Source organism: Lepidochelys kempii, chromosome 8 (genome assembly GCF_965140265.1).
Source record: "Lepidochelys kempii isolate rLepKem1 chromosome 8, rLepKem1.hap2, whole genome shotgun sequence".
Lineage (NCBI taxonomy): Eukaryota > Metazoa > Chordata > Testudines > Cheloniidae > Lepidochelys > Lepidochelys kempii.
Genome location: NC_133263.1, coordinates 88158747 through 88185461, shown reverse-complemented (window position 1 = coordinate 88185461; position 26715 = coordinate 88158747). Strand labels below are relative to the sequence as shown.

The window sequence follows — 26715 nt, the reverse complement described above, 5'->3', positions numbered from 1 at the left end:
GTCAAGGCCAATCTTGCCCCACTTATATCCATTCAAAACATTGCTGCAAAGGTCATTTTCCTGACCCCTTATTTTGTCCAAATCACCCAGTATTTGTATCCCTCACTGGCTCCTCCTCTTCCATACATCAAACGCAAGAGTACTTGTCTTCACTTTCAAAGCCTACCCCCACATTCACTTCATGCTGAGATATTGACTTCCCTAGTCAATTCTGCCAATGGCCAGCTTTTGATACCCATGTGTTCAGTTTTCAAATGAGCACCTTCATGATTCCTCCCCACACTGCTTCTTACTCCCGGAAATAGTTCCCTGCAAACACCTACAAAGCTACCTCATTGATCGCTTTCAAATACTTAGTTAACGCTCTCCTTTGCCATCAAACCTACTCATACCCATAACCCCCAGCACCACCACCCAACTTGACAATAGACAGTCAGCTGGTACACTGACACCACTGCTCATTATGCTAATACTATCATTATTTCCTGGAGCTCCCCCATTCATCTGTTATATCTACCAATTGTTTCTTGTATTACATGGCTGCGAACTCTGAGGCAGGGATTATCTTTTTGTTCTGTATCTGTACAGCAGCCAGCACAGCGGGCCCCTGGTCCCTAACAGGACTCTCATGCACGAATATAACCACCACCATGGATGTGATTTGCTACAGGAAATGCCATTTCCGACTCCTCACCAGGAGCACAAAGAACTGGAATCACAGTTATCTTCCCCCAAATACTAGAATTACAAAAAGGAGAGTTACCTTTCCTTCTTCTTCCCACCTCCCGCATTACTCAACCTCAGGTACCCACTCAAGCAACCCACCAAGTCACAATTGTTAGCCCAGTGTTCACAACTCCTTAACACCTTATTGTAGTAGGGATTCCCCCCCCCAAAAAATTTTCCTTCCAGAACATGCAGTGATTAAAAAAAAAAAAATTCTTAAAGTAGACCTATAATGCTTTTAAAAAAATAAAATCAATTTAGACCCCAGGATTAATGACTACTTGGGATCCCAGTTTCATTCCTTAGAGAGAACACACTCTTGCCTTGGAGTCTTTGAAGTCAGTTTTATTGGCAGCATTCCCCTCTGCAACTCACATCCACTTACTGTACACCCAACAGAAACCTGGTAATGCTGAAAGCTGCAACTAAACACAATTCTAACAAAGAGCTCATAGAAACTAGCAATACCTACTTTTGGAGAGGCAAAAGAACATTTTAGCTTTCGGGTCTCTATCGCATGTGCCATTTCTTTCCATTCACTGAACATGTCATCACGATAGGCCAAGGACACATCAAGTGTAACTTCTGCATTGTCTTCTGAAAGAGTAACAACCAAGCTTATTATGAAAGGAACAGTATGTAACAAAAAAAGGTGCGAGAATAAATATTTTAGAACATAAGGATAAACTGATTTACATATGGTGATGGAAATCCCCCCATTCAACTCATATGGATATTTACCTTCTATAGCGGGGTCTCAAACACACATGCGGCCCGCGGAGTTATTTCCTGCGGCCCGCCATAGGTGCAGACTCCACCGGCAGCCAAGCTCCCCTCACCCCCTGCCCCCACCCCGAGCGTGCTGCATCCCCGCTCCTCTGCCTATCTCTCCACACTTCCTGCTGCTAAACAGCTGTTTGGCAGCGCTTAGGACTTTCCAGGAGTGGGGGGTGGGGGGAAGGAGCAGGAATGTGGCATGCTCGGGGGAGAAGGCGGAGAAGAGGTGGGGCCAGGGTGGGGATTTGGGGGAGGGGTGAAGTGGGGGTGGGGCAGCTTTAACCAAAGTAAATCTAAAAGTAAATGCGTGTTTTGTCATTTGAGTGAGGTGCATTACTGAGTGTTTATATTTTATTAAAACCCCCTCTTTGCATTAGTTTTAAAAAAGTTAATACATTGACTTTTAATAGCATACTATACTCCTCTTCATTTTTGACCATACTTTTGTATTGTTGTATGAAAAGGTTTCAGTGATGCGGCCCTCGGACCAACATACTAGTCCTCATGTGGCCCTTGTGGTGATTTGAGTTGGAGATCCCTGCTCTATAGGATGTTTATCTATTCTCCAGTAAGAATCCTAGAAGTCCAGGGTGACCGATCTTTATTGGTCACGAGTGTTGGGTATTCTTTTCTATGCTTGCTAACTTGTAGTCTTATGTAACCCGGCTCCTAGGGCACATGCACATGATCTGGCATCCTATGTCAAGGCTCTGCTGCCTCATGACTCACTTCACCATGGCTGCAATTGAATTTATATTATAGCTACCAATGAAAGCAGAACTCTCACTCAGTAACGGGCCCTACCCCACTTCACGTACTTATATTAAGTATAGTAAGATAGAACATGTTAAAAAACCTTAATGGACATTCTCTTCTGCTTTTCTCCCACTCATTCTTTTCCTGTCCATTTTCACCATTTCTCATGTCTTTCTCAGAAGAGTGTCTTTCTTCACCTCACATTTTGAAGCAGATGCAGAAAATGGTGGACAGGCCTGGAGCAGTAGTTGTTCAAAGTACAGGTTGCCACAAACAGCATCTGCTTTGAAATTCCCTAAAAGTGGAAGGTGGCATGGTTGCGAACGGACCAGAATCTCACCATGTGATAAGTCGCCACATACATTCCATCTAGTCTATTCAACTGAAGAGGTTTAGAAAGGCCATTTATATACAAACTATGAACAGATATGTTTTACAAAAGGGATCTTGAAACAAAATCCACCTAATCCCACCGTACTTATACAGTTCACATGGGTGCAGATTGACAAGGAACTCTGTACCCAACATATTCTTTTGAATCTCTGGCCCAAACCATGCATGCTGTGCTCTTTTGAGCAACTGGCCTTTACAGTTTACAAGGGATGATATTTCAAATCTACAATAGAATAAGAACAGATTCTTGAAGCTCTGCTTGGCCTACGCATGTGTCATCGTTTTCAGAGTTATGTTTTTGTTGGGATTATGTAATGGTACACTCATACAGAATGCTGGGAAGGGGTGTGGATGGGTTTGTGGTTTAGACTTGCTATTTATAGTGTGTTTGGAGGTGGCTCTCTCAAACTTTAATGTGGACGCCAACATGGTTTTTCTGAGCTGTTTTTGTCGCATGTGTGATCTGTGTCTTCCAAATCGATCATAAGTTCTGATATCCCAGAACTATCTTTGCAATAGTTAGTTAGGCTTCCTTGAAATATGAATACATGAGCTCAGGTCCACTGTTTTAGCATTTCAGCAAATAATGGCTAAATAGTCCAGTCAAACTTGGTCCCAAAAGCCCACCCACACACCCCAATTTTACAAACCATAAAATGGGAATATTCAGGACTTCAATTCCAGTGGGAACAGTTTTTAAAAACCACTTCATTTTTGCAAACTAAAACACTGCTGCATTATCACCGGTCATGAAAACCAGAAAGCAAAAAATTAAACTAGTATATTTTTGTACAAGCCAAGAGAAATGCAAAGAAGAAATATATTTGATTTTTCAAATGTTCAGAGTTTTATTAAGCAGTAGTATGGGATTATTCCACCCATCAGAGATGCAACCTGACTGAAGTGTCCCTTCAAATTGACAAGAACAGAAAGGTTCTTACGTACCAATACAGTATAAAGAGACTTGGATTCCCCACCTGGGTGCATGGGGGAGGTAGGGGTCAAAAATTATTTGATATATATACACACACAATTTCTGCTAAATACTTTAAACCATGAAAGGTTTGTAACTCCTACTTGTATTGGCTATACTAAACCCCTTAGACAGTTAACTGTTCTTCATACTTTTTGTTCAGCTGGGTAACATTGCTGATGTTGCAGATTTAAAAAAAAAACAAAAAAAAAACAGGGACCATGTATATAGTTAACATACTATAGTAAGGTGTGGAAATTGGAGCAAAAAGCAGACACCCCACTATGTTTGGCCGCAAGACAAGGGAGTGGTTTTAAAACTGGATGTCAGACACAGATCATCGGAGGAACGAACAAAGAGACTCCCCATCAACATATTACTCGCTTCTTGTAATGCCCAATACACAGTATGTGCCTTCTTTACAGAAGTAAGGCACAACATTTGTCCTGAGGAACTTATACTTTAAGTTAAGTTAGAGAGGTGAACTGAGAATGGGGCATGGGAAAAGGGTACAACATACAAATAAAGTAGTCAAAATTGTGCTTCTTGAGCTAGTTGGTATAAATTGGCTGCCTATGAGGAATTTAGCATGGCAAAAAATTGGGTCTTCAAGGAGGGATTTAAATATAGAGGGTAGGGACCTTGCAGATGAAGTCACAAGAAATATTAAGACCTCTAAACAAAAGTCTCTGCCAAATGGCCCCCTCATATTCCATTAAGGGCTCATCTTCCAGTGGTCTTTTATCTTCTCTACTCCTGGCTTTTGGGTGCCTCCACTTCAGATCATATGGAGTGCTCTTTGAGCTCAGACAGCTGCAGGATGGGAACAGAGCCCATTCAAGATAGCGCCAGGTACTTTTGGGGATGAGAGTAAGGATTCCATCCCCCAAAACATAATCAGAACCAGGATAACAGGCAACACCTTCAAGGCTTTGGAGAGGAAGCCACACATCCTTCCTATAAAGGGAATTAAAGAGTCATGTATGGGCAGGGAAAGGTAGAGAGGAGTGTGAAGAGGGGGTAGTATCTTCTCCATACTTAAGGTATAGAGAAAGCAGGAGAGATTTCCGATTCAGGGAGAAAGAGAGAGTAGATGAGGAAGCGCAGCACCTCGCCTGTCTCTGAGTGCCCATAAATATATTTAGCTTGTCAAAATATCAATGTTCAGGGAATTAGTTACTTAGTTCCTCCATGTTGCATAGAATTCTCCAGTTTTCAGAACCATGTACAGCTGCAAAAACTCTGCGGTGGATGGGGTTACACACAAACATGGTATCCACCACCTCCTTTGGTGTCAAAACATGAGACTGGCCAGGCACCTATAACAGGCTACCGTATATAGTTAAGATTCAGATTAAGCATGTGTAGTTGTGAGGGTTTCCCTTCCACTTCCCCCCACTGCATGCTCAGACTAGATGAACCTTCCATAGATGCACAGGACACTTGTGCACAGAAAAGGTGGTTATGCAATTCCATTGTAAATGTAACAAGATGCTGCATGGATAACGGAGCCATGGCTGGAGAAAATTCCAGATTTCACATCCTCATAGCACCTCAGTTGTCAATACCAAGATGTGGTGAATAATAATCTGACCTGCCCCACTGGATTATTTTGAAACTCTCTAAATGAGAAAATAAACTTGTTTATACAGTAGGCAGTGTGCCAAGGATGACTGTCTCCTGGTACCCACGTTCTCCTAAGGCTTCCAGCCAGTCACAGACTTCTCCATGACAGTTTCATGGACATCCATAAGATAACTGAGGTCACAATTACAAGAGCCCTAAAGAAAGACGATTTAGCTCTCTTTGCATTCCCCACGTCACATCTCAATGTGTCTGGATTTTGAGGCTAGAGATTCAACTGCTAGGAGCTTTCACCCGACTCCCTTTAAACTGTTATTGGGGGGGGGGTGTGAGTGTGTGTGTGTGAGTGTGTGTGTGTGTGAGAGAGAGAGACTCTAAAAATAGGGAAGTCATTTCACAGAATGACAGGTCTGTGCCAGCCGCATACTAATAGAGCAATCTGGAAAGACTTGCAACTAGAAAAAATTGTCAGTTTTGGCATTAGCAGACGGCTAGCAAAGGATAGAAGTACAAGCCAGCCAGCCTACGAAGAGCAACGGGCCAGCTCACACAAATCTCAGTAGGAGCATGCAGGGCTAGACGAACTATGGTGTGATTACCATCACCACTTTTTTTTTCCCTGAAGGAGATTTTTTTCCTTCCTGCTGACAGTACTGGAAACTTAAGTCATTCACATCTATTAGGATTTTTTAAGATTCACTTAAAATGTGTCTCCCCACCTTCACTTTTTTTATATTTATTTGGCTGAAAGTGTTTTCACAAAACACAAAACAGTTAGGGAATGTTGTAGGTAAAGTCACGCCATTGATTTACTACGTAATAAAATGCTGCCAGCACCTCCTGCTTATAAAGCACATTTCGTATAATCAATTTCAAGTGTTTTCCTCATTTTATACATGTTGAAACTGAGGCAGATATGTCAAGTGACTTGGCCAAGTTTGTAGCAAGAGTCGGGAATAAAACCAAGTCCAAGTTCACTAACTGTGAATAAAAGTAAATCCGTTCTCTGCATAAGAGGTTAAATATAACGTAGTCTGAGGAGGAGTGCTAATGTTCATTATTACTGATCTGGAAGACTGGACCATTGTGCACTGATGATGTACAACAGGCGAAGCTTGATAAACAAGGAAGTCCTACATCCTAGAAGGTACAGCAGACAAATACTGTGTCCAGTGATACAGCACATTATCTCTCTTCCACTAAGCATTCAGCTATAACCAATGTGGTGATGGCGGCAAGATGTTCAGACAGTTATTTCTATTACTTAAGACTAGAGAGGACTGAGGATTGGAAATTTAAGTTGAAGGACTTAAGTTATGAGAACAACAACTGATAGAATCTAATGCAAACCTATTAAGCAAGTGAAAGAGGATTTAAGCTGTTGTTGGATGTGTACCCAAATTGGAATATTACCTCCTGAATGCAAAGTTACTGCCGAAGGATCAAAGGCCAGAATGCATACAAGTTTGGACGAGCATAAGTGCAGGCAATGGCCTGCTAGGTGCTGGGCTAAGTTGAGGCATGTGTACTGTAGGTCAGTCAAGAAACAGTTGGTTTGAAACCAGGTGCTTTATGGTGGAATGAGCACTGATGAGCTGAGTGGCATTTTACCCAGTCCCAAAAAGTTTCCAGTGTTCTCTAACTCAATGACAGGAATAAGATCTAATTGCACAGTAATAGAGTAACACTTTAGGTTTCAAAAGAAGCCTTTTGTGCCGACTCTAAACAAGCGATTTCTTGTGGTCAGAAACCAGATCACCACAATGCTCCCCCCCCCCAGTTCTACTTCACTTTCAAGGTTGCTGCCAGCCAGCTAAATGTCAGATTACTGCATACAAACATTCCCTCAGCGAGTGCTATCCATCGTCCTGGTAACTAAGCTCTTTCAACAGCTGTGTTATTGATGGAGACTGGCCAATGTTATCCACACAGAGCATTTGTTTCATACAGTTTATGTGAATGAAACTTACTGCACTGAGATAAGACTGGAATTCTATTTGCAGTCATTACCTGCTTGACCAATTAAATGAAATATGCATGGCACATTTCAATAGCCAAATACAGACCATTTTAACCACTTCAGCAGTTCAGACTTCTTTGGCAGATTTCTCCATGCTCCCCATCTTTTGCAGAACAGTCAAACTGACCAAGAGGATTTGTTGTTTTCAATACTTGAGTAAACATTGCATTAAATAGGAATAGCCTGTTTAGATCCAGAAATTAGCCATTTTTAGAGAAAAGCCAAGCTCAGGCAGCTTTCAATGTGAGTTGAAAGACATAGAAAAAGGCAGTTTGCTCTTAAGTATCTGGATCCTTATCAAAGACCTAATCACATTCTAAAGATGTGCATGAAGGTGGTCTTCCTTTCTTCTGAAGGGCGTAATACCATTCAGCATTCCTGAAGGTATATTTTAGGGCTATCCAATTTGTGTTGCTTTGAGAAAAAACATCCTACAGAGTCCACTTGGGGCCACAGTGCCATGACTAGCATTTCATTCTACCAAAGGAAAGCCCCTGTTTAGTCAATGACCAAGTTCTAAAGTTATTAGACTGACATACATCCCCAACTTGTGGCATTCTAAACAGTCAGTGATGCATAATGAGCAAGCAGAGTAATACTAATTAAACTGTGGTAGAACTATGACAGTCTCCCATTATCCTTGCCCTATGGCTCAAATGGCAACATTTAGAACTCTAACTGGTCAGAGGAAAAACCTACATCAAAAATAACATGAGTCACTGCAACCTTGTCACTGGAGCCCCGCTCCCCCTCTCCCCCAGGCAAATATTGTATACATACTCCCTCCCAGAATCCTAATATCAGATTCCTCAAAATAATCCAACTCAGCTAGAAAATTCGAGTACAGAGAAGTATTGCAAATACACTTTTGTTCAGCTCAAACAGCTTGCAGACCCCTAATGAACAGAGGTCCTGGCTTTTGCAGTGAAAAGTGAAAACCAGTTTAAGCAAGCATCAGAAAGTTACAGGGTCGCTGTTGAGTACAGATGAACATCCCTCTTATCCTTTCTCTGGTTTTCTGACTGTGCCTATGTAGATTTCAGTAGCCTTGAAAAGCTAATTTATAAATGCAAGGGATATGTGCTCACTAGAAGAAAAAAAAAGAAGTGTAGATTTAATATGGTTGATTTTAGCTTTGTTAGGAGTACTACTGATTAATTTGTAACAACACTACATAATAATTTGGGACATGGATCTTAGGGGACTGACTTCCAAACAGTAGCATAATGGAGATCAACCATGCATTTTACCATTGCAAAGTCTTTCAGAATGAGCTCTTGAAGGAGGGGCCAGCGCATGTTCTCATCCAAAAACGTAAGGCTACTACACCCAGTAACAGCAAGGAGAGGACAGATTCATGTTCACTCAACAAGAGCAAGACTAAAACAGGAATGATCTCAAGGTAATGTTCGAACATATGAAAGAGTCAACTCCATATTTGTGCTCTCAAACTGAGGGAGTAAAGAAAAAGGCCATTTCTGATGGCAGATCAGAGTTATGCTTCATCATTCTTTGTTGGGAGGGAGAGGAAGAAGGAGGAGGAGGAGGAGAGTTCCTTATGCTAACTTTCCTTCCTTTATGGAGCTGTCCCCTCCCCACAATTTCTTTTTCAATGAGAAGGAGCCTCCCTAGCTCACACAAAATTTTAACAACTGACTATTCTTTCCACCAGCCATTCCAGCATTAGCACACTGCTTTATAGCCCATCCAGTAAAATGCTGCACGTCAGATTAAAATAGCACTATCTGGTTAGCATCACTAACCTAGCATAGTTTCTGGAACTTTTTTAATTTTCTCCCATGCAGAGGGAGATCATGGATCCCAGCTAGTGACCTTTGTTTTATGGTTCAAGTCCTAGTTCCACTAAGTCAGTGGATTGTTGCCATTGGACTTCAGTGGGAGCGGTATTAAAGCACAAAATGGTTTGTTACATAGTAGCATCTGACAAAGGGGGATTTGGAGAAGACACTGCTCTTACCATGGTCACTCCCTTTTGTATGGTTGGGGGATATTTTGATTTTTCCATGATTTTATACACAGTAAATAATCCATAAATTGACAGAGCCTCGGGACGTTAAAATCCTCCTTAAGATGATGGTTTGAAAAGGGAACAGCATTTATATGTTCTCAGTTCGTTCTCAGTTCCCATGTAGCTCAACTTTGTCTACATAGACAATTAAAATACATTTTAAGAGAAATTAAAAACAAAAAACCCCCACACACTATGGTCAAAGTTTTCTTGTACTGATCAAACATTTGGGGGGATACGGTGAGTGACATACTTATCTCATTGTTTTTCTTGAACGCAATGTCCAGCTGCAGAATAACAAGTATGAACTGGAACCAGGGACTCATCTCCTTGGTGGGGAGGGGGATGTGAACAGCAAACACAATGTCATTGGCTTCTATTTGTCTGCTCATTGCCTCGTCAAGATCTCGGATCCTCTCACACTGGTTGGGTCCCCAGGGCATTAGCCATTTGGTTTTGTGGTGGTTTTTCCGGACATCTACACATTTTATTGACAGGTAGGGCACAGCCGAAGTGGGACTTGGAGCTGAAATTGAAACAAGCCACATTTTTAGAATCTTTAACGTTACATGACTAACAGTTAATAAAACCAGATTATCCCCTCAACCCCACAGAAAAGTACAGGAGACCAGTTACAAGAGAGCAGTCATTGCTATTAGCCTTTTAAAAATACTTTAGGAATCCTTTCAACATATGCAAGAAGCAACACAGTAGTTACGTAAAGAAGTTTCTAGGTGAGAAAGTTTTAGCCTTGTTCCACTGACTAGGCATGCCAGTGGCATTTTGCATCACATGATGGAGTAGCCACTGTGACCAAGAGGGCCACTTTTAAAGGAGGCCAACCGGAAGTGAGGTGCAGAATGTAGTACGTCTATCCACTGGATCAGGCAGTGTTGTCCAAATTATGGCCCTTCTGAGTGACTAAAGGAAATGTGGTCTGAAAAGACATTTCTATAAACTGTGCGCTGTGATTTTACTAGATCAGTTGCTACATGGCATAGTGGAAGAACGTACAGATGTGAATGTGCCACCTATGCATTTCAACTTCTTTAAAGAGAAAGAGGCAATTACAGATTTTCAAAACTTAGCCTCTTTTCTTGTGTTTGTAATTATTTATTTGAGAGATAAAAAAAACTAGCCAGAGGGTCATATTAGACATTAGACAACAATATATCTAATTTGTGGGTTCACTCATGTTACGTCACTTGCACATCTAGATACTTGTCCAAGGAGATTTCTAACATAAGAAGGGAGGCCAGGATGAGGCATTATAATAAACAAAAAGCCACATACATCTCAGCTTACTTTATCTAGCTAGAAAACATATCGCTCCGAGTTCTTAAATACAAAGCCCTTCCTTGCCTTTAGCCTTATTTCTGCAGAGAGAAATTTGAATGCAAGTTGTTTTTAAATTGCATCAGCATGATTTAGCCAGCTGAATGCATAGAGCTTGAGACGAGACACCATTTGGCTCCATCCACCCCAGTTGGTCAAGCCATGTTAACACATTTTAAACTGAATTAGTTTCAAAACAGCGCTCATGGTAACATTACTACCTCTGGATTAACTAATGACTTCCATTCATGGCAACAGGTCTCTAGGAGACACCATCACTCACAGGAAATTTTGATAGATAGGCTTTACAAACCAGGAGTAAGAGGCTTTATTGCGCTTTTTGTAGCTTGCTAGAAATGTCACCTTAAAAATCTCTGGGCTGTGAGGCTCCCAGTCTTTGCAGTCACTAATTCAAGTTTCTGCAGTTGTGCCATACTTGCATCCTGTGCAGCTGGGGCCAGAGATATCACAATGCCTTTTCACAAGAGTTAGCAACTCGGATGCCTTTTCAGTGGGTGCTACAGAGTTGTAGCAACAACAGATGAGGCTTCCCCTCAACTTTGACTCTGCCCATCAAGTGAAACCTTGGGGAACAGCAGCAAAGTGGTAGAGGAAAGAGTCTGCAGGACTGCCAAGGTTGACACATTGGGTTCAGATAAACGCATGACCTCATGCTCATGATGTGCATTTAGGGGGAGAGAATGCTCTTCCCAGAGAGTTACCAGAGTAAGTGGCCTGTGCATTAGAGTTCTGCAAAATGTGGCGGTAGAGCTGGCATGAATGCTCTCAGTCTGCAGAGCTACACTATACCATTATGCAACCTTCAGACTGTAGTAGCCACCCATCAACCTCTATCTGCTGGATATTCTCCTATATGCTGCGGGATGAGGTGGGCCGGGGGGTGGGGGGGAAGAGATCTACACATCTTCAAATTAGGCATCCAGATATGTTCCTACAGTGTGGAAAAACTCCCTGCACAATTGTGCTTTTTGGTAAGAACTCCCTGCCCAACCCAAGGCAGCAACACTGCATTAGATTTGCGGCATGCAAGACCTTACATCGAATCACAGCACTGGAAGGAACCTCGAGAAGTCATCTAGGCCAGTCCCCTGCACTCAAGGCAGGGCTCAGCATTATCTAGACCGGGGTGGGCAAACTTTTTGGCCTGAGGGCCACATCGGGGTTCCAAAACTGTATGGAGGGCCAGGTAAGGAAGGCTGTACCTCCCCAAACAGCCTGGCCCCCACCCCCTTGTTAGGATATAGATATTCAGGCCTGTCTGTAAAGGCCTATACTCTAAGAATTTAGGTGTATTCTTATCACTTGGCTAGTGATAGAGGTATAAAAGAAAGAATCAAAACCACTGTCTGCCAGTGTAAGGGCCTTCTCTTACTGTGACAGTTTGTGGCCCTGTGCTTAGGCTCAGGCCTTTGGCTAAGCAGCAGAGGCAGCCATAAGCTGGGAAGCGAACGGTCACATCCTCGCATTCCAAACTAGTCACATTGAAATAAGGTGCTATTGGGCTGTTAGGCACTATCAGGACAGGATTGTATTCCTATCACCTCCAGAGAAAGGGAAGTGCCTAGAAAATGTAAAAGGAAACTTAGTTTGATAGCATCCTGTCTGGCAAGAACTCACTTATCAATAGCTGGGATGTGAAATCCTCACTTCTGTATTGTTTTGTCATTATAGTTCCCACTTTGCTGTTGTTTGTCTGTATAATCTCTGTCTGGTTCTGTGATTGTTCCTGTCTGCTGTATAATTAATTTTGCTGGGTGTAAACTAATTGAGGTGGTAGGATATAATTGGTTACATAATCATGTTACAATATGTTAGGATTGGTTAGTTAAATTTCAGGAAAATGATTGGTTAAGGTATAGCTAAGCAGAACTCAAGTTTTACTATATAATCTGTAGTCAATGAGGAAGTGACTGGGTGTGGGTGGGGGGGGTGGGCATGGGGGTGTGTGAGATGGGAACAGGGAATGGGGGTAAGAAAATTGGAATCATGTTTTGCTAAAGGGGGAGATGGGAACAGGGAATGGGAGTAAGGAAGTTGGAATCATGTTTGGCTAAGGGTAGGAATGGGAACAGGGACACAGGTGTAAGGCTTTGTGGTGTCAGAGCTGGGAAGGAGGATACTAAGGAAGGAAACTGGAATCATGCTTGCTGGAAGTTCACCCCAATAAACATCGAATTGTTTGCACCTTTGGACTTCGGGTATTGTTGCTCTCTGTTCATGTGAGAAGGACCAGGGAAGTAAGTGGGTGAAGGAATAAGCCCCCTAACACCCCTATCTGCCCCCTCCCATTTTCCACCCCCTGACTGCCCCCCTCAGAACTACCGACCCATCCAACCCCCTCTGCTCCTTGTCCCCTAACCGCCCCCTCCTGGGGTCCCCTGCCCCTAACCACCCTCCCCAGGACCCCGCCCAACGCTCCCCCCACTCCCTGTCCCCTTACCATGCTGCTCAGAGCACCAGGACTGGCAGCCACGCCATCAGACCGGAGCCAGCCACACAGCTGCACAGCCCGGCAGGAGCTCGCAGCCCCACTGCCCAGAGCGCTGGTGGCACAGCAAGTGAGGCTGCAGGGGTGGAGGTGTGGGGGGACGACATGACAGCAGGGGAAGAGGCCGGGGGCTAGCCTCCCCGGCCAGGAGCTCAAGGGCTGGGCAGGATGGTCCCGCGGGCTGGATGTGGCCAGCAGGCTGTAGTTTGCCCACCTCTGACAGATGTTTGTCTAACCTGCTTTTAAAAATCTCCATGATGGAGATTCCACAACCTCCCTTGACAATTTATTCCAGTGCTTAAGATGTTTTCTAGACCCTTAATCATTTTTGTTGCTTTTCTCTGGACTTTCTCCAATTTGTCCACATCTTTCCTGACATGTAGTGTGTCCATTTCTGGGCACTACACTCCAGCTGAGGCCTACACAGCATGGATTAGAGCGGAAGAATTATTTTCCATGTCTTGCTTACAACACTCCTGCGAATACATCCCAGAATGATGTTTGCCTTTTTTTTGTTTGCGCACAAGTTTTATACTGTTGACTCATCTTTAGCTTGTGATCCACTATGACCCAGCTCCCTTTCTGCAGTACTCCTTCCTAGACAGTCATTTCCCCATTTTGTATGTGTGCAACTTATTGTTCTTTCCTAAGTGCAGTACTTTGCATTTGTCCTTAATGAATTTTATTCTATTTACATCTCAGATCATTTCTCCCGTTTGCCCAGATCATTTTGAATTTTAATCCTATCCTCCAAAGCACTTGCAAACTCCTCCCAGCTTGGTATCATTTGCAAACTTTATAAAAGTACTCTCTATACCATTTCTAAATCATTGATGAAGATATTAAACAGAACTGGATCCAGAACTGATCCCTGTGAAACCCTCCTATATGCCTCTCCAGCTTGACTGTAAACCACTAATAACTATTCTTTGGGAATGGTTTTCCAACCAGTTACGCACCTACCTTATAACAGCTCCATATAGGGCTGTATTTCCCTAGTTTGTTTACGCCCAGGAATGTAGGGGTCAGAAGAATATAGCCTCTCTCTCTCACGTTTGTGAAGAGGTGTGGCAGCAGATTAGTTGAATGGAGACAAGAATGCACAGAAATTGCCTCTTCGAGTTTGATTGGCATGAGAGACAGAGCCCTACCAAATGAAGATCAGCATATTGCCAATAAAAATACTGTTTCTTTAAAGACTTCTATGAGGAGAAGTTTCTCAAAATGTACAGTCCCCATGTTCAGTTAGCATATTAATAAATTACCCAAGAGGCTTATATTCCAACAAATATTTATCCTTCATGGCCCAGTTTCTGCTTAATCTTGCCGCAAAGTTAAAAAGTGCTCAAGTAGGTAAGCAGACATAGGAGTGTGACTTCACAGTGGGATCAAAATAAGATTAGCTGGTGGAAAAGGAATAAATGGATTCAGCTCCAGGTACTTTCAACAATAACAGAGATGAACTGAATATTATTGGTCGCAGCAATTTATTTTGCACACATTCCCTTTCAATATGTCCCAATGAGCAAGTCCCCGTGTAAAGCTCATATCAGTAACTGATAAATAACCGTATCATGCAGATGAGACAATGACCTACTCTGATTAACTGAATCAAAACATGTTGCTCGGGTAAAAGTGTATTTCTCTTGCTGCTGGATCATGACTTAAAAAGCAAAAAAAAAAAAAAAAAAAGCAAGTTGGACAGTACAATGAGTGTCTAAAGCTACTGTCCCATCTGGAAGACAACCATGAATTTAACAGTTTCTAGCACTGAAATTCAGTGCTGCTGCATTCATCATCCTCTCTCCCCCTGCCCTAGCCCCCAGAACAGATCTGATTTCCCTATGTGTGAGTGAGTAAGTCACAGACCCGTTACACTACACAGCTATAACCAGTTCAGAGGACACACAATTACAACTTGGATAAAGAGCTCAAGTGTAGATGGGACCTAACCCTGTTATGCAGGCAGGGCTATATTCAGTCTACACTACAAGATTTATCTGTGTTACAATCAGATTATTTTATGTAATTAGCGTAGAGAAGGTTTATTTGGACAAAACAAGGAAACCCAATTACGTTGGATTGCCATTGTATTCATACCCAATGGCCTTGTCTACATTATGCTGTTTTTCCATGAAAATTTCCCACCATTGCTATCAGCTTAGTGGTCGCAATGGTAGAGAACACTATTGTAGACAGACCAGCAGTTACCAGCCACTTTGTGGTCTAAAACTTATTCAGAGACCGTTTAGACAACAGTGACTAAGGGCGTGTCTACACTTGCCATTTAAAGCGTAAAAAGTCCTTTTTGCACAAACACCACGGGAGCATCTACACTTGCTAATGACTTTTTGCAGAGAAACTCAGAAGTTTCACTGCAAAAAGAAAACCACCGCCACGAGAGGCGTACCGCTCTTACCGGTGATGCTTTTGTAGTGAGATACAAGTGAAGACACATTCTTCCTGTTTATACAGCTTTTAGCCTCCGGGGGATCTCCCACAATGCCTAGGGGACCAGCAGCTCGGACGCCAGGTAAACAGACATCCACCCCTCCCCCTGTAAAGCCCCGGGAACTCTGAAACTCCCCTTCTTATTTTCTTGGCAAGTGCTCACTTATCTGGCCAGGCGACAATGCCTGCTCCATGGAGCAAACGATCCCCTGCTTGGAGCAATACTGAGCTACTGGAGCTTATCAGTGTTTGGGGGAATAGGAGGCTGTGCAGTGACCCAGAATGCCTGGCAATCACACCCCCCTCCTCCCACAAGACCCATCATCAAACTGGAGAGAGCTGCACTGTGGGATAGCTGCCCTAGAGCGCTGCTCTCATCGGGGATGGAAGTGCTGCTAATGTAAACACCCTGACGCCTCCAGAATTAAGCGAGTACACAAACCAGCGCTTTACTTTCACCAGTTCCCTATCACAGCGCAAAAATTCTGCAAGTGTAGACATCGCCTAAGACATCTGATCACTAGTGGTCTCACCATTGCCTAGGTTCTGCAGCCCAGGTGAAACCTAATACCACCCACTGGCTCCTCACACAAAGCAGAAGTTGGTGCAGTAAGGTTCTCTGAAGTTCCTTGCTCTTCCAGGTGGACTGGTAACAGCTGAGGAGAAATGTTTTGTATGGAGATTTATTTTATTGTGTTAAGTCAGAACACCACCAGGACACTTGGGATTCATGGCAGTTTTAGCAGCTCTCTTTGAATGCTTCAAAAATATGCTGTTCTGTGCCCTTGCTGCTCATCTTTTGAGGACATGTGGAGAAGTAAAGAGAAATTTATAAGACATCTAGATTCTGAAGCTGTCTGGCAGCACTTCAGAGATCAGCAAGTTTTACTCCATGGCACAAACTATGTTTTATCCCAGTGGAATGACTAGTGTCTAATCTAGACTACTACCCACTTCAAAGCAATGGCGGGCCAGAGATGTGACTGAAAGCAAGCACTTGGGGTCCTAGTCTCCTCTCACTTAAACTAGTTTTGCACAAGTGAACCTCCATGGTCTTTAATAATTACTCCTGATTTACACCAATGTGAGAAAAGAGTTACTCCCTTAGACTTAAAAGGTAAATAAAACAGATGAAACCCCAACAAATCTTTCAGTACTGGATGTAGGAATCAAAGAATTTGATGGTGTTCGGGGGTTTTTAAAGTTCTTCTTCTCTCTTAGAAAAAGTTTTTGTTTTAACATCGCTTCTACTATGCAAACAGTGATAATTCTTGTGTGAAAGTAGTTCTGCCATGTTTCTAATGTCACCTGGGAAATAAATATTTTAAAACTACACATATGCATCAGAGAACTCACAAACCCTGGAGCTAAGTGGAACTGGAATTATTCTGATTCTGAATCAGGCAATCATGATTTTGAGAGGGTTCTAACTATGACAGAGTTCTCCCATTCCTAGCTGAGTGTTCATATTCCTGCAGTCTTGTGTGATACACAGTAGGACTTATTTTCCAGAGTGGGAAGTGGCAGTACAAAAATTGAACCAGGAAAAAAGAAGTTTTGTGCTTTTCACAGCATTTGGGCATTTCATGAAGCATGCAATCACTTCCAGATTGGTGCTTCTAAAGACAAACAAACATTCTCTACATACAAAGCAGAAAACGTGTCAGGGAAACTACCCCATCTGTGGCATTTAAAAAGGAGAAGAGAGGACCAGCTAACATTAAACGAAAACATTCTTGCTGCTTCTGCTTAAACCAAAGTCTAAAAAGCCAGGGCTCTGGTATCAATTGGTTATGGAAATTGTGGCATCACAAAAATGTTGTATTATGTTGTTAAATGAAAACAATCTTTTTCCTCTTTACAACCAACTGCCATTAGTATAAAAAAAAAATCAAAAATACCCCCCAAAAGAATCTTAGAATATATGACACACTGTCTCTAGATACACGACATTTAGAGTACAATCAGGTTATTATGACCAGAAGGGAAAGCGTTTGCATTGGCCCCAATCCAGGAAAGCATCTGAAACATGTTGAACTTTACATTTGATTTCAGTGGGATGTAAGGACCGTCTTAAATAGTGATTACCTAAATTAGGGTCAGAGGTTCGGAGATGCAAAACATCTCAATTTAATAAATGTTTGCCCTAGTACACAAAGAGTAATAATAAGTGTGGTACGCATTTATCTGGTCTCCCACCAGTTCACTTTTAATGGTCATTACAATTAGCAACTGAGCTACAACTCTCAGTAGAGTGAGGCAATCAAGACATTCCTTAAATGTTATATTCCTTTCCCCACCACCACCATCGCTACCCCCCATTAAAAACCCACAGCCAATATTTTAAAAAAGGAAGTGACATCAGCCTGCATTCTGGTTCATCCAGTAGAGCTCTCTGGCATTTTCTCAAATATCACAACACTTGGTAAGTGCTGGAAGTCATAATAGGTCTAAAATATTATGACAAGTGTTTACAGTATAAGGCTATGTCTAGATGTGCATTATACCAAATAAACTAAAAAGAGAGTCACTACAAACCAGAACACACTCCACGATTCTTCATAGCAACCAATTCAATATAGTTTGAGCTCTCAATAACGTCCACTAGATCATTCCTACCACAGTGCTAGTTTAACAACTGATATCCAGCTTTCTGAAGCATTACAAGTGATATAGCATTAATATAAGATACTCCGTATTGCATTTATTTCAATTATCCAGTTTTTTTGAAATCAGAGCTAGAGCTGGTCAGAGAAGTATTTTCTGAAAAAAAATGTTCTTTTGATTTTTGTTTCATTGAAACACCAGAACGTTTTGAAAAGTGAAAAATTTTCCACATACAAAAAATTAAAAAAAAATTCCCCAAACTAAACTTTTTGTGTACCAAAACAAACAGCTTTCCTCAGAATCATTACAGATGATGTCAACAAGTGCCCTGCTGATATGAAAATATAAATGGAAACTTCATCTAAAATTACTTGAAAGGGAAAGGATTCAAAACACCCCTTCCAACCATTTACAAATTTTCACTCTATCACCTAGAGAGGGGAGAAAGAAAAATAGCATGCAGAATGCCAGTGATCCATGTCAAAACATCTACAGGAAGAAAACGACATAGTAAGTGTGGTCATTTTAAATATGAAAGAAGGGGGCTAGAGTCAATGCAGACTCTAAGCTCCTACAGAATTCTGTTTTCATGCTGTCACCACTAGCTCTCAACAACCAGTAAAGAACTTGCTGGTAATGCTTTTTGGTATGTTGATTTACTCACAAAGTAATAAAACCCACATGCAGATTGCAGCAGTTCCAGTCATACAGCAAGGTGTAGGAATTCACAGGACAAAATCCTGGTCAGTCTGATTTTTATAATTAGTTGGAACACACACGCCAGCAAGCTCAAACACAGATAAAATGGCTCAAGAATCAGACAGACATCACATATATACAGATTTTATTAAAGCTAATGTTTAAAAATCAAATTTACACAGGTTAAGAGGGAAGGTACTGTACATCTGGGGTCAGACTTATACACAGGTCTACTCGAACAATTTTTAAAAAGTGAGTACTGCCCCTTTGGTCTATTTGGCTGAGCTGATTTGTAAAATGAGAGTTTAGATTTATGACAAAGTTATTATAACTGACAAGAACAAGGCCTGGTCTACACTAGAAAAATCAGATCACAACTATAAATCGCTCAGGGGTGTGAAAAGACCACATTGATCTGGCTAGTTAAGCAGACATAAGTCCCACGCAGACAGTGCTAGGTCAAGGAAGACTTCTTCCATCAACCTAGCTAGTGCCTCTTGGAGAGACTGATTACCTATGCCAACAGGAGACCCTTGTAGGTAGTACTTACACTTACGCCCTACAGTGGTGCAGCTGTGCTGCTGTAGTGCTTTAAGTGTAGACAAGCCCCAAAGTGCTCATTAGGGCAAGAAATGTGGGTTATTCCAAGAGCAGGCTGGACAGTTGAAGCTCAAAGGGAAGTTTTCTGGGGCGGGGGGCTACTACCGTCACCATTTTATTTCAAAACATTATCTGCAAGTACTTGGATGAACCGAGAAACAGAGCAACATAGCCAATACATGCAGTACTGTAACCAGGGTGGGGCAAACGGGGCAGCCACCCAGGGCGCAAAGTCATGGGGGCAGAAAAATGCTGGGGTGTAGAACTTCCTTTTGTAGCAAAATCCCTCCAGAGGTAAGAAGCAGGATTGAAGACAATATGGAGATGAGGCATCAGCCTTTTATAGTCTCTTGCCATGTGGTCTCTTTCTTTCTTTGACCCAAAGACAAGCTGTCCATCACATGGCATGGAAAAACCTCAGAGTTCTGTCCATAGGCATGTCTCTGAATGCCTTGCTGAGTCACAAAGTGTGTGTGCAAAAAGAAAAGGAGTACTTGTGGCACCTTAGAGACTAACAAATTTATTTGAGCGTAAGCTTTTGTGAGCTACAGCTCACTTCATCGGGTGCATCCGATGAAGTGAGCTGTAGCTCACGAAAGCTTACGCTCAAATAAATTTGTTAGTCTCTAAGGTGCCACAAGTACTCCTTTTCTTTTTGCGGATACAGACTAACAGGGCTTCTACTCTGAAAGGTGTGTCTGCCTTCTTTCAATGGGTCAATTGTGTAGCTGATGGTTCTTAATGGGCCATCAAGCAGGCTAGGCAGAGCTGACGCCAACTTGTCTGGTGTGTCTCCCAGAAGCATAGCATAAGTTTGAACTACAGACAGTATAGAGCTAATACTTATAACCTTAAATACAAAAATGATACATGCACACAGATAACATAATCATAACCAGCAAACTAGAACCTTGTCTTAGACACCTTATTTGACCCCCTTTATACAAGATTTGGTGCCACTACAGGACCTTGGTTGCAATGATGATCGATACGGTTCCTGTTCATGTCAATAACGTCACATGGGGAAAAAACCCAGCAGGGGGTGCAAATATGCTTGCTGTCCCTGGGCACTAAAATGTCTAGTTACAGCTCTGAATGGGTTTCATCTGGGAAGGTTATTAAAGGCAGTTAGCTACAGAACAGATCACACAACTTTTGATCTTTTTGTCACAAAGATCCCTTTTGTTGTCTCTGCCCTCCACTATAAAAACCATACAGACCTGACTAAGTCGTGTCCAGATGGCCCTTTATGCCATTGTAGCACCATCAAGGCAGTGGATCTCCTCAGACATATACTGCCCCTCTCCAATAGTCCCTAAACTGCATTCCATCTAGTCACTGCTTCCACAGGCCCCACTAGGGAGCCATGAGAAGCAAAGTATAGGCTACCACAGCCCCAGCAAAAACAAATCCCTGATAATTCTATGGTTAAAGCCTGTGTCTTTGTTTTTTTCCCATCCCCCACCACCCCATTAAATATGCACCTTCGCAGTAGTGTTTAATTCCTTTAGCCCCACAAGACAGTAATCTAGCACTGATGACTAACAAAAAACCAGCAGCTTTGCATGAAGAGTTTGAATTCTAGTTTTGTTTTTTTAAATAAAAAGAAAAAAAAAACTCTCCTGGAGCTTTTATACACATTGTAAGGTCTTTGATTTAAAGCAGGCATTTCTGAATTAAGAAGGATCATGATTTCTTCTTTAATGTTTCCTGCTTTGATGCAACTCATTATGGCTTTAAATATATGTTTTCATTGCTGGCTGATTATAATTTTAGATACTTGGCCTGCAACCTCAGATATCTCCCCAGCCAAAGTTATAGCTCTGAGAAAGAAAAGACAATCTCTATATATTTCTTGTCAGGAACTGTACACCAAACAAGCATTGCCACTTGGCTTACTTTACTTGTTTGGCTCAGATCCCATTAAATTGGAGAAAGCGTTAAACCAAGTGGAGAAAACGGTTTGTGAAACTGCAGCCAAGTCAACTAACAGTATTACAAAGTGCTATGCAAAACAACTCTACCATAAAGAGATTTCAGTTAAATATTGGTGGCAAAGCATGCTGTTTTTAACCATGCTGTTTACATGCTTGCATTTGGTTCAGTTGTACATGTGCCTTGGTATATTTCAGTAGAAAGGTCATTAAAAATGACATTTCTGAGCATAATACAGTGTGGTATTGCTAGCCTGAGATCTACAATTGCTGTTGTAATGAAAAACAAATGCAGTAATTACTATTTAGATAATTTACTAGAGGTAACCAAGTACAAGGACTATTAATCTGGAAGTGTCATAGAATGGGCAGCTTTTCAGAAATTCTTTAGTGTAGGTCAGTAGTTCTCAACCAGGGGTACCACATACCCCCAAGGGTATACAGAGGTCTTCTAGGGGGTCATGAACTCATCTAGATACTTGACTAGTTTTACAACAGGCTACATAAAAAGCACTAGCTAAATCAGTACAAACTGAAATTTCATATGATTAGTTATTTATACTGCTCTATACTCTACACTGAAATACAAGTACAATATTTATATTCCGATTGATTTATTTTATAATTATATGGTAAAAATGAGACAGTAAGCAATTTTTCAGTAATAGTGTGCTTTGACACTTTTATATTTTTAGGTCTGATTGTTAATATAAGAAAAGGAGCAGACAAACTGAATTATAATGAATGCGCTGATAGTAGTGCAAATACCTCGGACTCCTCAGTTAAGAACTTACATGAAGATAATGCCGCCACCAGTTCCAGTGCATGCAATAAACTGAGTAATGACCAACAGAAACAGACTGTCTCTTAGGCCATGTCTACACTATGAAAGTACTCCGATTTTACAGACATCAATTTTTGGGGACAGTCAAGTGCATGCGTCCACACTAAGCACATTAATTCGGTGGTGTGTGTCCACAGTACCGTGGCAAGCATCGACATTCCGAGCAGTGCACTGTGGGTAGCTATCCCATAGTTCCCGCTGCCCATTGGAATTCTGGGCTGAGCTCCCAATGCCTGATGCAGCCAAAAATTTGTTGCCGGTGATTTGGGTAAATGTCGTCAGTCAACCCTCCCTCCCTCCGGGAAAGCAACAGCAGACAATCATTTCATGCCCTTTTCCCTGGATTGCCCAAGCAGACGCCATAGCACAGCAAGCATGGAGCCCGTTCAGCTCACTGCAGCAGTTATGACCACTGTAAACACCTCGTGCATTATTGTACAGAACCAGCACCTGAAAAAACAGGCAAGGAGGTGACGGAAGCATGATGATGAGGACATGAACTCCGTTTTCTCTAAAACCACAGTCCCCAGCAATTTGGAGATCATGGTGTTAATGGGGCAGGCTCATGCTGTGAAACGTTGATTCTGGGCCCGGGAAACAAGCACAGACTGGTGGGACCGCACAGTGTTGCGGGTCTGGGATGACTCCCAGTGGCTGCGAAACTTTCGCATGTGTAATGACACTTTCATGGAACTTTGTGACTTGCTTTCCCCTGCCCTGAAGCGCAAGAATGCCAAGATGAGAGCAGCCCTCACAGTTCACAAGCGAGTGGCAATAGCCCTGTGGAAGCTTGCAACACCAGACAGCTACCAGTCAGCTGGTAATCAATTCAGAGTGGGCAAATCTACTGTGGGGGTTGCTGTGATGCACGTAGCCAAACACAATCATTGAGCTGCTGCTATCAAAGCTAGTGACTCTGGGAAATGTGCAGGTCATAGTGGATGGCTTTGCTGCAATGGGATTCCCTAACTGTGGTGGAGCTATAGATGGAATGCATATCCCTATCTTGGGACAGGACCACCAGGGCAGCCAGTACATAAACTGCAAGGGGTACTTTTCAATGGTGCTGCAAGCACTGGTGGATCCCAAGGGACATTTCACCAACATCAACGTGGGATGGCCAGGAAAGGTTCATGACGCTTGAGTCATCGGAACTCTGGTCTGTTTAAATGGCTGCAGAAAGGGATTTACTTCCCAGACTAGAAAATAACTGTTGGGGATGTTAAAATGCCTATAGTTATTCTTGGGGACCCAGCCTACCCCTTAAAGCCCTGGCTCATGAAGCTGTACACAGACACCCTGGACAGTAGTAAGGAGCTGTTCAACTATAGGCTGAGCAAGTGCAGAATGGTGGTAGAGTGTGCATCTGGATGTTTAAAGGGTCACTGGTGCAGTTTACTGACTCACTCAGACCTAAGCGAAACCAATATTCCCATTGTTATTGCTGCTTACTGTGTGCTCCACAATCTCTATGTGAGTAAGGGGAAAGATGTTTATGGCGGGGTGGGAGGCGGAGGCAAATTGCCTGGCTGGTGGTTACGCGCAGCCAGACACCAGGGCGGTTAGAAGAGCACAGGAGGGCGCGGTGCGCATCAGAGAAGCTTTGAAAACCAGTTTCATGACTGGACAGGGTACTGTGTGACACTTGTTTGTTTCTCCTTGATGAAAACCCGCCCCCTTGGTTGCCTCTAAATTCCCTGTAAGCCACCCGCCCTCCCCCCTTTGATCACATCTTGCTTGCAAAGGAAATAAAGTCACTATCATCTAAAAAACATGTATTCTTTATTAATGGATTATAAAAATAGGGAGATAACTCACAAGGTAGCCCAGGTGGGGTGTGGGAGGAGGGAAGGAAAAGGCCACTTTAAAACTTCTTGAATGACAGCCTTCTGTTGCTTGGACTGCCCACTGGGGTGGAGTGGTTGGGTGCCCAGAGCCTCCCCCCCACGTTCTTGGGCAACTTGGGAAGGAGGGAGGGCAGTTAAATAGGGGCTGCAGCAGCAGTCTGTGATCCTGCTGCCATTCATGAACCTCCATCAGATGGCGGAGCATGTCCGTTTGATCCTGCAGTAGCCCCAGCGTTGCCTCATGCCTCCTCTGATCTTCCTGCGGCCATTTCTCCTCACATTCATCGGCCCCTTTCCTGTACTCTGCTATTGTGTCCCTCCACACGTTCTGCTGAGCTTGGTCAGTGCTGGACGACTGCATGAGCTCAGAACATCTCATCGCACGTGTGTTTTTTTTGCCGCCTTATCTGAGATAGGCTTTGGGACAGAGGAGGGAGGCTTGAAACATTTGCAGCTGCTGGAGGAAAAAAGGGAGGGAAGATACATTTTACAGAACAATAGCTATACTCTTTCACGGTGAACAACACTATTCACAATACATAGAACATGTGATATTGGTACAAGGTTGCATTTTGCATCTTATATTGAGTGCCTGTGGTTTTGATATTAGAGATCACACATTCAGTGCCAGGCAACAGAATTCGGCTTGCAGGTGGCCATGGAAAGTCATAGTCCTTTGGCTTCTGAAACCTTCATAACAGCAGCGTCCTCCTCTCCCATACAAAGCAAAGCACGTTGAGTTGGCCATTTAGTGCCGTGGTTTTCCTGTTAACATGCAGAAGCCAAACTAACCCCCGTCAGCCCCCTCCCCCCCCACAATCCAATTCTCTGGGGATGATTGTTTTACCCCTCCCCCCCACCACATGGCAGCTAGCCAAACACGAACAGCTCAGTGCCAATGCCCCCCACCCACTGCGTGGCTAACTGCAGGGAGGATTTCTTTTCAGCCGCAGGCAAACAGCCCAGTAGGAACAGCAACCTCTGAATGTCCCCTTAATTAAATTCCCCTATTTCAACCAACCAGGTTACCATGAACAATATCACTCTCCTGAGGATAACAGAGTGATAAAGAACAGATGTTGTTTGAATGCCAGCAAACACCAGGACAATATGCTGCCAGGCTTTGTCATGCAATGATACCAGATTACTTGCTACTAGCATGGCGTGGTAAAGTGTTCTACCATGGAGGATGGAATAAGGCTGCTCTCCCCAGAAACCTTCTGGGAAGGCTTTTAGAGTACCTCCATGAAGCTCTCCTGGAGATGTCCCTGGAGGATTTCCGCTCCATCCCCAGACACATTAACACAGACTTTTCCAGTAGCTGTACTGGCCACGAATGCATCCCAAGACCTCAGGGCTACTTAATCATTAAAAAACGCTTGCTTTTATATCATGTATTATATTTAAAAAAAAAAGGTGCACTCACCAGAGGTCCTTTCTCCAGCTTCATTGGGTTGGGAGGGTATTTCAGCCAGGGTTATAAAAAGATCCTGGCTGTTGGAGAGAACGGTGTGCTGTGTGCTCTCCTCAAGCTCATCCTCCTCCCCATCCACAAAATCCTCAGGCATGGCGGAGAGTACCCCATCATCGGAGTCCACGGACAGGGATAGGGTAGTGGTGGCAGCCCCCCCCCCGAATTGCATGCAGCTCAGCGTAGAAGTGGTATGTCTGTGGCTCTGTCCCAGAGCATCTGTTTGATTCTTTGGTTTCTGAGCTCCTTAAGTTTCACATGGCATTGTGTTGTGTCCCTGCTGTAGCCTCTGTCCCTCATGCCCTCAGAGATTTTTTGAAATGTTTTGGCATTTCGTCTTTTGGAATGTAGTTCTGATAGCACAGATTCCTCTCCCCATACAGTGATCAGATCCAGTACCTCCCGTTTGGTCCATGCTGGAGCTCTTTTTCGATTCTGGGACTACATGGTCACCCCTGTGCTGATGAGCTCTGCATGGCCAAACAGGAAATGAGATTCAAAAGTTCCCGGGGCTTTTCCTGTACACCTGGCAAGTGCATCCATGTTAAGAGTGCTGTCCAGAGCAGTCACAATGGTGCACTATGGGACAGCTCCTGGAGACCAATACCTTTGAATTGTGTCCACACTAACCCTAAATTGAAACGGCAATGTCTATTTCAGCGCTAATCCCCTCGTTGGGGGAAGAGTACAGAAAAATCGGTTTTAAGAGCCCTTTATGTAAAAAAATAAAAAGGCTTCATTGTGTGGACGGGTACAGGGTTAATTCGATTTAACGCTGCTAAATTCAACATAAACTCGTAGTGTAGACCAGGCCTAAGCAAGTAGTTTTAGTGAGGAGTAACTTTGAGGGTAGACAAGACCCCCCCAAAAAAAACACACCAGACTCCTGAAAATGGTACAGTAGTCTGGAAAGTTGAGAGCCACTGGTGTAGGCAAGGTTTAACAGAAAATACCTTTAACACAGGGGTCCCCAAACTTTTTTGGTCTCCCCCCAGGAGCCAGGGGCCACAGTCGGGGCTGGAGTTGTGGCTGGGGCCATAGCCAGGAGCACATGGGGCGGGGCCAGAGTGTAGCCTGAAGGCAGAGCAGGGCTGGGCAGCACTTCCTCCCTAACCCCTGTGTGGGCTGTCCTGGGCCCCACTGGGCCTCCCCTCCCCCCC

At 43.1% G+C, this 26715-nt stretch overlaps 1 protein-coding gene across 2 annotated transcripts in view; it reads right to left on the bottom strand.

Annotated features, from left to right (window-relative positions):
• The window catches only part of WLS (Wnt ligand secretion mediator), a 68637-nt gene that overhangs the window by 19581 nt on the left and 22341 nt on the right, over positions 1-26715 (bottom strand). For both annotated transcript variants that reach the window (XM_073357379.1, XM_073357380.1), the window contains exons 2-3: positions 9512-9784; positions 1199-1323 (exon numbers count right to left, since the gene is read on the bottom strand). In XM_073357379.1, coding sequence (XP_073213480.1) covers positions 1199-1323; positions 9512-9784 — 398 coding nt within the window. The remainder of the gene's footprint in view (positions 1-1198; positions 1324-9511; positions 9785-26715) is intronic.